General features: G+C 38.7%; 1 protein-coding gene across 1 annotated transcript; it reads left to right on the forward strand.

The window, feature by feature from the left end:
* The first annotated feature begins 8,490 nt into the window (after positions 1 to 8,490).
* Positions 8,491 to 10,220, forward strand: LOC148020968 (uncharacterized). The gene is made up of 3 exons (XM_087699484.1): positions 8,491 to 9,200; positions 9,290 to 9,396; positions 9,479 to 10,220. The coding sequence occupies exons 1-3, from the start codon at positions 9,059 to 9,061 to the stop codon at positions 9,764 to 9,766; spliced, it is 537 nt and encodes a 178-aa protein (XP_087555610.1). The 5' UTR covers positions 8,491 to 9,058; the 3' UTR covers positions 9,767 to 10,220.
* Positions 10,221 to 13,218: the final 2,998 nt, after the last annotated feature.

Genomic DNA, 13,218 nt, shown 5'->3' on the forward strand with positions numbered 1-13,218 from the left:
AATATATTTTTCATATTGATATGTCCACAATAAGGAAAAAGAACACCAAAAACAAGAAATCTTCATGCAGCTTCATAGAAACAATTCTCCCATGGCTTTAACTTAAACAAAATCAATTATGCTCTTCATAGAATTCACCAAGAAACCACAAAGACACAAGAGAATACACCACTTTGGATGAAAATCATCACATATTATTATTCTTCAAATGTTCCATAGCTTTCTCTCACAATCTCTCACTCATAAATACATTGTTTTGCATAGATTTTGGCTATCTCTCACACACACTCTCTCATACATGTTCTCTCTCAATTATACAATGAGATAACTAAGAATAAATTATTGTAATCCATCTTAGGTCGTGGTGGATACCCCTCCTAAGAGGTATGTCTGATATGAAAGGTCACGATTGCCACTACAGTGTCTCTTCGTAGCTCATCAATGTCATTGTCACTTCAATCTTTACTTCAAGTCTTCAGCAACAACTATTTCTTTCACTTCTTCGAGCTAATTTGAACTTATATTCATCTCTTCCCAAGATTGGAAAACTTTCCCAAGCTACACATTCATTCATCATCACACTTACAAAGGCATGCACAGAACATAACATAACAAAAATAGAGGCTCTACAGAAGCTCAATAGAGGGTTTATAGTACCATACACAAGGTCATCAGAAAGCCTTTAGCTCACTTAAATCACTCAAAACCATCAAGAATTAGTCTCAATAAGCTTCCAAAAACTTTAAAATTCATCAATAACTATTCTAACTCCTCACACAGAAGGAAAACATAATAAAATAGAAGGTTAACAGATCCAAACAAAACCAATCAGACACTAACAAGACATCAAACAGAACATGTCAAAACATCATATCTCCACTATAAACGATCATGAGCTTCCAAAATATAATCAACTTCATAAAAAACACTCCCAAACACTTCCAAAATAACTAATCATCATACAAAATCCATAAAAAATCAACCATTTAGTCCACAAAAACAACAAAAATCAACCAAACCCATCTTCCAAACCACAACAATCTAAGTCTTATGCATAATAAAGAAGGCTAGCACTCTCCTTGAGAAAGTGAATGCATGCAAGGTTTTTCTTTGCAAGTATTTATATTCATGAAGAATCATGAGACATCACTTTTACTTCACGGCTCTTCCATCTTCTACAACCTCTAATTCATTTTCCATGAATATTCAAGTTCTATCCACCAAAAGGACCACTAATCAAGTATACTCCCAGCAACACCACCATCTTCAACAAGCTATGTCAATGATAACAACCTTAGCCATCATCTATCAAGGATACCAAGATTGAGAACATCCTCTTCAATCATCAACATCATGCATTACTCCTCCATTACGGTTTTTTTTAATCAAAGCTACCCATTGTAGTAGTCAATGTCTACCTTTGGTACGAATGCCATGGAATTAGCACTTTCTCAAAGGGGGGTTAATATTTAACAATACATATGGGAGAGAAAGTCAAAAGAAGATCAAAGCAGAATAAAATCATGTGTCAAATTTATTTAAATGTGGACGGAAAAGCCAAAAGAAAGTCAAAGTCAAAGTGTCAAATTTATTATTTGGAGGTTTATTATTTTTAGAGCTTTAGTATATTACTTTTGGATACTTGTATTACTTCATAGACACATCGTCATTATCATTGACGAATTAGTTTGTGAGAGATTGACTCACTCTCATGTATAATGTATTATTTCTTGTAGTTGTATTTAGCACATCCACAATTGTTGTGTGGGTTTCACCCATGAATATGTGATTAGAATGCTCTAGGCTAGGTCCAATTAGTTTAAGGTAGAAGCATGCAACAAGAAAGAACCAGCCAAGAATTGACAAAGTGGGTAGGATTAATCTATATTGTTGCATCCACGCTCCTAAAATTTTGCTAGCAAATCCATGTTGGTGCATCCATGCTAGGGAAGCTATATTAGTGAAACTATTGAGCATTCATTCACTTCTTTTATTCTAATATGTCTTATCACCATTGTTGAGAGTGAGGGAGAGAGAAAGCGAGAGTTGATATTTTGACTAAAAGGTGAAGGAGGAGTGAAAGCATAAGCAAAATCAAGAAAGAAGCAAGATGTGAGAACTCTAATAGTCACAATGTGTGACATGCCTTTCCTTAGTCTAATGTTATGTAAAGAATAAAAAAAGTGACAGTGATGGTGGGCAGCTATAACCTAAAATGTACAAATGTGTAGGCGGTAAGTATAAGCAAATGTAAGCAACTAGGTACAAGTGGCTTTTAACCCCAACAACCTCCCACTTAAATAAAAATGTTCTTGAGTGTGGAGAAAATAAGAAAAACATGGCAAAGTACAACGTGTACATATAATTAGAATAGGATGAGGAATAGATGTCACCTCATCCTACATCCATCATCTTCCTAAGGAAGGCATAACATTCCATCGGGAAACTTTTAGTGAGAATATTTGTAGGATACTTGTCAGTTGAGATCTTGACAAGCTCTGTGTATTGTCCTCAACCACCTCTCCAATGAAGTGATAGCGTGCCTCAATGTGCTTGGTCTTCACATGAAAGACTAATACCAACTGAATGGCACTCATAGAGTCTGAATGCAATGTAGGAGTCATAATCATACCAAGGTTTGCCACCAGATGTAGGACATACTTGTAAGCCTCAATGACCTGCAATGCACTCACCCTCAATAGTAGATAATGCCATGGATTTTTGTATCCTAAACATCCAAGAAACAACATCTCTAACAAAAATGAAGACATAGTCAAAGGTGGAATTCCTATTATCTGCATATCCTACATAATCAAAGTTTGTGTAGTCCACAACTCTAGTATCCTAACCACCATAAAAAATGAATATATCTTCATGCCCTTAAGGTATCCAATGATATCCTTCATGGCATCCCAATGTTGCTTGCCAAGTGTCACCATATAAATGTTATGTCATGTCTAGTGGTTATCATGGCATACATCAAGCTACCCACCACAGATACATATGGAATCTTAGCCATCACGGTCCTCTCATCATTTGACTGGGGAAAATCTACCTATAATAGACCTTTACATGAGAAGATAATGGGCGGCCAATAGGCTTACCACCTTGCATATGGAATTGCTCAAGGACTTTATTAATGTAATCCTTTTGTAACAAGTAGAGGAGTCCCTTAGAGTGATTGCACATAATACACATACCAAATATGTGAGAGGCATAACCCTCATTCTTTGCTTGAAGCTCTTCTTGACCGGATTTTTCAAAATATACAGCCCATTATGAGCACTCCCAGCGCAATGAGCATGTCATCAACATATAGTACCAAAATGATAATGCTACCATCATGAGACTTTTTCATGTAAATACACAAATTTGTATCATTATGAGAGTAACCCTGTGAATGTGTAAAGGCATCAAACTTACAATACCACTCCCTAGGTGGATGGTTAACTTCATAAAGACTCTTTCTCAACTTGCTCACCAGGTGTTCTCTACCCTTTTTCTTAAATCCCTAAGGTTGCTACATATAGATATCTTCATGCAAGTTCCCATAAAGAAAAGCTATCTTCACATCCATCTAGTACAAGTCCAGATCTATCTATGCAACCAAGTCCAATACCAAGTGTAGAGTAGTCATCTTAACCACATAAGAAAATATATCGTTGAAATCAACTCCTTTCTCTTACATAAAATTCTTATAAACCAATCTAGCCTTATACGTTGGCTTAGGGCGAATAAGGATACTCTTCAACTTATACATCCACTTGCATGGCAATGCATGTTTTCCATCGGGAAAAGGAACAAAATCTCATGTACAATTTTTTTGCAGTGAATCATACTTAGACTGCATGACCCTTTCCCAAGAGTGACTATCATCTTTGCACATAGCCTCCTCAAGTGAGAGGTTCACCAGTATTTGTCACTATGCATAATGCATAGAGAACTCAAAACAATCAAGAGGACATAAGGCACTAGTGGAAAATCCCAAGACTAGTTGTGAGGTCTATATGGTATGTCCTCTTTGTCCAATATCATGATCGTGTATAATGAGTGGATCCTAGGCCACTACATCATCAATAGAGTTGCAAGAAACTATCTAACTAGGGCTCGCTATACTGTGATAGATGGCTTCTCTTGAAAAATCACCCTACATATCTCAACTACCCGGTCTAGTCTCATATGCATATTTTTCTCATATAATACAATGCAATGGCTACAAGATAACCTTCCAATCCTACAAATCCCAAAGGTGATAACCCATCTCACCTATATTACCATATCCAAGAAAGATACATTTGATGGACTTTGGATCCAAATTATTACACTTGTCTTTGGAATATAGCAAAAATCCTCACATCCAAAGACACGCAAGTGTGTATAGGAGGGAGATTTATCAAAGCATATCTTCTCTGTAACTCTACCATTAAAAGTAATGCATGGGATCTATTAATCAAATGAATAGCAGTAGTAACTGCCTTAGTCTATAAGTATTGTGGTAAGCCTACATGACTAAGCATACTATGGATTCTTTCCTAAATAGCCCTATTCATGTGCTCTGCAACACCATTCTGGGGTGGAGTGTACATGGCAGTCAACTAATGCTTAATATTCATCTCATCTTAAATTTTTCATGAATGCCTTAAAGACATATTCACCCCCATTTCAGATCATAGGCATTTCAACATATGCCCAAACTGGTTCTCAATCATAGAAAGAAAGCATTGAAATGTAGATAACACCTTTGACTTCTGCTTAATAGGATAGGCCCAAACTTTATGCAAATCATCAATGAATATCACAAAGTATTTAGCACCACTTAATGACTGACAAGTCATGGAACCACAAATATATGAATGCACAAGAGTTAATGACTTACCCATGTGCAGAGAACCAAACTCTTTATGCGAGTTACGAGTTTGTATTATATATAAACAATGATCACAATAGTTAAAACATGACTAGTCAAGAGATGGAAAAAACTGCAAACGAGTGAGTTCTTTCATTCCTTTAAGGAACATATGCCCAAGATGGCCATGCCAAAGAGATATATGAGAAAGATTAGTCATAACCAAAATATGATCGATAGATCCAAATACAAGCAAAGGATATGTCGAGGCACTCTACCTACACTCTACTTGTAAGTAAAGGCCTTCAGTGTATCAAGAAAGGTAGTCTCTACCTGCAGGCAAAGTCCTTCAACATATCAAGAAAAGTAGTGTCTTTCTAAAAGTTTTTTTGTGTGCTCTTAAATGCGAAGTTTTCCAAGTCAAGTCTTGAGTGGCGATCAATAACACATGACTTTGATACCATGTAAGAGAATGCCAGGGGTAAACAAAGAGAGATGAAAAATGTATGATGTACAATAAAGAGAATATGATGAATGGTGAATGAAAAAGAGGTTGTATAGAAATGAGAATGGTAGAATGCACTACAAAGCCTCTATTTAAGGGACATGCATTTCAAGGTATATGCATGCATAAATTACTATTCAACAAAGAGTTAAATCAATCCATGCTCTACATTAGTTTAACATTTCTAGTTTGGGTGTTTTAGATTTGAGTGTAAAGATGTACTTTTTATAAAATTTAACTTGTGAGGGACTATATTTGGTTCAAATTTCTATGGCAAAATTACAATTCTAATTCTAATAACAAACAAATGTTACCATAGGGTGACAAATTAGATTTTGAAAGAAGAATCTTCCATTAAGCAATGATATTAATAGTTGGGTAGAGTTTGATAGCTCATATTGAATCTAGAAATGATTGATTTCTATTTTCTTAGAAACATATATTTGCATTGTTCAATTCCTTGGAATTAGCTTGTGTGCATATCTTTTTCTTCCCATATAATTTAGTGCTCTAATATTACCAACACATTACAATGGTGTATTTTGCCAATTTGGGAAGAAATCTTGAATGTCATATGCATGTTTCCAAGAAATATGGTTAGTGGTTCTAGAAATACTAGAAAAATTGTAGAGAAACATTTTTACTTTCAATGTTTAGGGCGAATTTAATTAGAATGGCAAGAAGGCATTAAAAAACTAAGAAATTCATCGCAAATGTCAAGCTTGAAGGTTTTTGTATCATCTCCTGAGAATGTCTATCATGAACAATGTGTTGCACCTTCACCTTCTTCCAAAACAATTTTGGGCTTTCCTTGATTACAAATAAGGACACTAGTTCAAGTTTAATTTATATAGCTTTGTAAAGTTTGTTTCAATCCTAATTTAAGATGCATCATCAAAATAATGAAAAGTAGGGAAGTTGCATGAGATTCAAGTTATGGCATGTGATAGGCATGGCAAGGATTCATCATAAAGAGAGGAGATTGTTGTAAGATTTTATAAATTATTATTTTAGAGCTACTCTTAAAACAAGTATTAACACTTGAATGTGCTTGTGAGGCTTTTAGAGAGACATTGTAAATAAACATTTGCTATTGAAAAGAGGGTGAGTGTGGCATTGGAAGCCTCATGAAATCATCAAGGAGAACAACTATCATGATATGTGTTCAAGCATAAAGCTTAATTGATGAAATGAGATCATATTCATCTAGCTTCAAATGTGCTACCATGCCTACTAGTTTTTGATAAGAAAGTGTTCCGTCAAACTTGGAGTCACCATATCGTAAGGGAGACATATGATTTACGTTTTCAAAGAGGATCATTTTTTATATCTACAATGCATGTTCTTATTCATGATGTTTAACGTGGTAACCACTTTATCCTTTTAAACCTTATCAATGACTTGCATGAGTGTAAAGTTATGTTATGGACTGAAAATGTGACTTGTTCTTAAAGAATACTTTCCACACAATGTTTGATCAAAGTTTAAAAGGGTGCCATCATTGGTTAACTACAAAATCAACCATCTTGGCGTTATTTGGAAGACATCACTTTACAATGCCTTTTTTGCCATTAGATGGGCCACAACTAAAGTGATCTAGACTTTTAAGCATTGCATGCATCCATAGATTGGATGAATCTTTTAAAGAGGGATTGAGTTGATTTGGTTGTGTTGATAGTTATGGCATGAATATTCCAAAAAGAGAAAGAATGATAGGTTTATATCATATGTGGACATGATAAGATACCCAAATGAGACTAACTTAAAGAAGATGTTGCACTAAATCAAGCTAACGATAGTAAAGTTCCTTAGATTTCTGGCTAAAATATTAGAGATACAACATGCATTTGTGTATTCATGTAGGGTTTTATTACATCTGTAATCATGAAGGATACTTCCATGGAAGGTGTGTTATCCATAGTATTGGGATGTGTGCATGGGATTTGAAGTTGTGCCTTCATTATGTGGCCTTTTAAGGTGTGCATGAACGTGCCCTAAGAAAGCAATGTAGAAATAAGGTAGTATTTCTAGGCCAATGGTATGATGCATGTTGATCCAAGTAATGTTGAAACAAGGTAGTGTTTCAAGGCCAATGGTATGATGTTTGTTGAGTGATGATACGAGAGCGTGGAATTAAGCATGATGAGTCTAGGTGATGAGCAATGGGAATGTCTGAGTTTTGTGGGGAAGGTTTGAACTTTCAACAAAGGTCTTTCGGGCGGGTAGGAAGTTGGAACCTAAAGAACGGTGCGTATGACGTGTCGAGAGGAAGGGAGTGACGTGGAGAGAGAGAGAGAGAGAGAGAGTGTGTGTGTGGTGCGAGGGTGTGTGTGAGCTGGGTTACTCGTACGTACTAGGAGGTAGTGATTGAGTACCTTACTTACACCTTTGGGAGAGGGGGGGCGCCGGGCGGGGTGCATCATGCATGAGACGATGATCGATCAGTCCCGGTTATGATAGGGTGTGCGTGTATTTGTGTTGCATCAATCAAAGAGATGATTAATCATTTGTGATCATGAATCAGGATAATCATCCTGCCACAAACCCTGATAATTGGTTTCGCGTGCGTACAGTATTCGAACGTTTGGCGCTATCAGTCCCCTCCCCCCTCCCTCCCCCCTCTCTCTGTGTTTATTATTCTAACTGAATCAATGCAGAAGAATTCTCTCTCTCTCTCTCTCTCTCTCTCACGCGCTGCCTTCATAATCTTGTCGCACCGCGCGCGCATGGTGCTTCCTCTTTTCATTACCTACTGTTGATGATGGGAAGATTTTCGTTAGACATAAGAATATAATAATTTATTATGACAGCAACAATGTTACATTATACATACACATAAAAGCGATATGGAGGAAATTGGTCTGAGCCGTTTCCGTGGTGATTTAAGTCGAGAATGGGGCCACCCTGGGCCCTCCCCCTCCTCCTCCCTGAGTTGCTGAGTAGGGGTGTGATGGCCAGCAGGCGGCGGCAGAAAAGTGTGTGGATTGCGAATTGAAAGAAGGGAATTTATTAGTGAAGGGAGAGGGAGGGAGGGGGATGTGTTTGAGAGGGAGCATGATGGGTAGTTTTTCTTGGCAGGAAATCAAGCGCGAGAGAGAGGGGGGGAGGTAGCGTGCGGGAGGTGTTTCTTGTTGTGCTGAGCTGAGTGTTGTGACGAATCGTGATAGGGGCACGTAGTTGAGAGAGAGAGAGGGAGAGAGAGTACATCATTAAGCCCACTAGGGCACGCTACAAGCCTACAAACACACACACACACACACAGTCAAGGCGGCGAGAGAGAGAGAGAGAGAGTATTCTTTTCTCTCGATCGATCGTGAGATGCAAGAATACTCGCACAGCGCAACGCTCCAAATCCAAAACACACACACACACACACACACTCTCTCTCTCTGTCTCTCTCTGTGTCTCAAGACGCTGACTTCTTCTTGAGATATATATATTACTTCCCCATATTCTGCGCAATCGCGTTTGCTTCTACAGCATCGTGCGCTGACCTCTCTCTCTCTCTCTCTCTCTCTCTCTCTGGCTGTGTTTCTGCCTGTCTTGTATTTCCCTCTGATTCCGTCTATCGCCCAATGCCAGTCGTGCCGCCCTGCTTCTGCGGCTGAAACTCTTCTCCCCTCGTCACTTTTATAACCTCTCCCCTTTACCTCTCTCGCCCTCGCCCTCGCCCGAATGCCTCCCTATCCCCCTTGGCTTCCGCAACCATGAAGGCCTCGCCTTCTCCTCCCTTCCCATCGACGCCATTATGGTCTAGACTCCCGGACTTTTGCAGCTTCCTCCTCCTCCTCACCTGCTGGCTCGCCGCCTCTGTGAATCCGGTTGCCTCATCATCGCGGCTTCTCGCAAGTAAAAATGAGAAGACTTTGTCATTTTTTCTATGCATTCTACCTCGAGCTCAATCTTAACGTGGGTTCTTTGAACCGAAATGAATGCAGGAAACATCATCGAACGACAGCCACAGCAATACAGAAGCGCAACATCGACGAAGGGAAGTGGCCCAGAAATGGAAACGATGACTCGGCAACTGAAATCGACAGATGAGGTAAGGGTTTTACTGCTCTATGATTGCGAGTGTGCAGAGACTCTATTGATGGAGCTCAAACGAATGTTTTGTCATTGTCCAGAGAGTGAGGGAGCTGCCACAAGGGAACCATGACATGACTATCATCTCAAGGGGGAGCGCATCAACCGTAGATTATCGAGAGCCGGAAGCAATATTACTAGGGATGATGATGGAGGCATTGCAGGTGCACCAGTCCAGGGTATTAATGGCAGGCGAAGCTGATGAAAGCCGAAGCACGCGTCTGCTACACAATGTCCCGAACGGCCCGAATCCGATAAGCAACGATTTACCGAGCGGCTATTCCAAAACCCAAAGGACACCGCCAGCGTTTCACAGGCACAAGCACTAGGCCATGTGCAGGGTTGACGCGTCTTCATACATTTCGTGTTGGCGATGCATGCGTGTTACGATTGCTTGGTCTTGCCATATCGGGGGGGGGGGGGAGGGAGGGCGGCGAGGGTTTGCATGGCTTGTAGAAAAAATGTTCCCTCAAAGTGATGCAGAAAGGGCACGCGCACACACCGGAGAGAGAAGGATGAAGCCTCACGCATTCGTGCCTGCTAGCTCGTTGTCTTTCTTTTCTTCTTTTCTTTCTTTTTCTTTTGTATTGCCGTAGAAGCAAGCTTCTCATCAAAATCATCAAAATTTGTACTATTGGAATTTGGGTGTCGTTGTTTAAAATCCTGGCCCTCCAATTTATTCAAAATCACCCCCATAAAAACCCTGTACAAACATGTATCGGCTCTGCCGCCGCCACGTCTCTATAACAGTATTTTAAAAATGCTGCTCGCATCCCCCCCCCCCCCCCAAAAAAAAAAACATTCATGCCAATTAACGCATGCCTGAATTCTTGTTTTGTTGGACTATTCTCCATGATCATCGGTTTCCTTTTCCTGGGATGTATGTTGAATGTATCTACTACTACCTTTGTGAAAAAAGAAAATGTACATTTGATGTCACTCTTCAAGTGTAGGTACCCCCTCTCATGCATGGTGCAAGTTTCATGACTCACAATCTGAATCTAGGTGAGCTGTGATCTTTGTCACACCATTTATGAGATTGCTTCTTTTACCTGATTGCCTAAAATTCTTTAGGCATATGTTGAAAATCTTCCTTGCCACCTCTTAAACTCTTGGAACATTTTGGGGCTACAATGTCACGACCGTGCATGTATGTGTGTGTGCATGTGTGTTTTACAAATTCCAACTCAACCTTGAGCGAACCATGAAGACATTCTAGGAATCATTTGAATAATTTTACAAGATCCAAGGAAACATGAAATCCTTTTTATTTTAATATTTTAGGATATAAATGTGTAGAGGTTGATCAAAGCAAATATCAAGACACAAGGTAATTTGTTGAATATAAGAAAAATGAGGCTTTCAATTTAAAGTTTTTTTAAAATAATGGGGATACCATGTTGATATAAGTTAATTAGAACAAAAAATGTTTGTAATGAGGCTTGGTGCAAACCATCTTAAAAATACTAGAGATGAGGATGTTTTCTTATACATGATCTGTAGGCAAGGGCAAGGTTGTTGAAACATCATTCTTGAATCATCAAAAACCTCTAGAGGGGGTTTCTTATTTAGGTTTACATCATGAAAAAGGAGGTTTAGGGAGATGTGGAAGGTCAATGCATTTTTTCTTCCATGTAGTCTGGATGTATATGTGGTGTCTATTGGAGAGCTAAATTAGGTCATTCCTAGAGTGTTTCTCTAGTACACTTTAGATGTGGTGACTAAGTGTTGGGTTGGATGCTCCTTTTTGACAATCAAGGCTAACCACTCATGGTTCTTGTGTTAGTCATGTACAACAACCATTCTCTTTTTACTAGCAGGAGCAAATAAAATTTGTTCTCTGTCAATGAGGGATTTTTTAGGTCAATGTTAGTCTAGATGGATGTATATGTGGTGTCTATTGGAGAGCCAACTTAGGTCATTCCTAGAGTGTTTTTCCAATACACTTTGTGGCTGACTAAGTGTTGGGTTGGATGCTCCTTTTTGGCAATCAAAGCTAACCACTCATGGTACTTGTGTTAATCATGTACAACAACCATTCTCTATTTACTAGTAGGAGCAAATAAATCGGTTCTCTATCAATCTCCCATAATGCTTGAATTTTCAAGTCCCCACACGTCTTGCCAAGAGTTTACGTTTTCCATGTGGATAGCAGATTGATTCGTTCTCGATGAATCTAGATTTTTTGACAAAGGGATGATATGGTCTTGTTTGAAGGGTTTGTCCATTCATTAGCTTGTGATGGTGTTTGTCTAAGCTTTGACTAATTGTAGGTAATGCTCGGCAAAGAGATGTGACTTGTTAAGTATCCATTGCGAATTAGGTCTTTCCATCTCACTTATGACCAAACATCCCCCTTGATATTATCTTGCTGGGCTTTAAGGTTCTAGCCCAAAGGTGATCAAGATTCACCCTTTTCAAGAGAAATATTATAGGTTGCCTTTGTTCTTTAACTTCACACCTAGTCTTCCATCTCTCTTTTCAATTGGGATCACATAGAATGCAAGGTGTGCCTTTCTTTAGATCGCCAAAGAAACCATGTAGGCCTACTCTATTTCTACCTAGGTTGTGGCAGTAAAGCTAATCGAAGACTCAATAAAGGTTATTTTGAGGTAAACGCATTCTTAAAAATTACATCCTAGGTAGAGGGGCTTGTTTCCCTTGTCTACTTTCATAGTTATCTTCTTTTTAAACTAGGTGAATCTTTGCCCAAGAGTAACCCCAACCCTCAGTGAACACCCAAGATCACAAAATATCTGACTAGGTTGCATCCATAATTGTGGTTGATTCCAATTGACGAGTAGGGTGTCTTCCCTAGATTCATTGATCATTGAGACCCATAGCTTGGCAAAATATGTACAAACTTGGAGTAGAGCATCCACTTTCCCTTAGTTTCTTCTACTATGATTTTGTTATCATCCATAAAAAGTTGTGCTATGATGGTACCACCATCATGAAGCTTGAGTTTGGTAATCACACTTTGGAATCTTTTGTGCAACTTCCTCAAGCAGATCAACAATTACAGTAAAGAGGAGTAGGACTAGGGGATAGCCCTACCAAATTGGCCTTTGTAGTGCAAACATCACACATTGTTCCATTCACAAAAGCATACATAGAGGCGTTCTTGAACAATGGTCCCAAAATCTTTGAAAAGATAGGATGAAAGTTCAAGGCTTGTAAAGTGGCCATTACAAAAGCCCGATTGAACTTATCATAACCTTTCTCTAGATGCATGTTGATCATTACAAAGTGAACATTCTCACTCATAGCATGGTTTCCTAAAAGTATTAGATTTAGTATTGTATCCTAGTTGTACAAATCATATACAGCCCAAAATTGGGGGTGGACCACCTCAGTCAACAAAAATATGATTCAAAGAGCTAGGAGTTTGGCAAACATCTTATAGGTTGCTAGTTAGGGCCTAACCCTTGGATACTTTTTGTAATATCAACATTCCCTTTAGTAACTGTAAATTCCATGATAGTGCATTTTTCTTTAAGAACGCTTGTCATGTTGATGCCGTCAATCTAAAGGGTTACAAATGAAAATCTCAGGCTCTTGGTTTCTAAAGGTTTAAATCACATCCCTTCCCAAAGCTCTTGGTTTCTAAAGGTTTAAATCACATCCCTTCCCAAAGCTATAATGTGAAGGGGGCTCATGGCTCTTTGCTTACTAGTTTCGAGAATTCTTACATGCTATCCAATTGGATACTAGTTGCTAGCAAGAGAAATTCCATAACCTCATTTGTTGGTGTCACCCCTATTCATGAATTCAATGCCAA

This window comes from Lygodium microphyllum, chromosome 18, assembly GCF_053477565.2.
Source record: "Lygodium microphyllum isolate KBCC chromosome 18, Lygodium_microphyllum_v1.1.10, whole genome shotgun sequence".
In the NCBI taxonomy this organism is placed as follows: Eukaryota; Viridiplantae; Streptophyta; class Polypodiopsida; order Schizaeales; family Lygodiaceae; genus Lygodium; species Lygodium microphyllum.

Coding starts and splice junctions, on each gene's coding strand:
- LOC148020968 (XM_087699484.1), top strand. CDS start 9,059: ATGAAGGCCTCGCCTTCTCCTCCCTTCCCATCGACGCCATTATGGTCT. Junction 9,201..9,289: donor ATCATCGCGGCTTCTCGCAA/GTAAAAATGAGA, acceptor AAATGAATGCAG/GAAACATCATCGAACGACAG. Junction 9,397..9,478: donor AACTGAAATCGACAGATGAG/GTAAGGGTTTTA, acceptor GTCATTGTCCAG/AGAGTGAGGGAGCTGCCACA.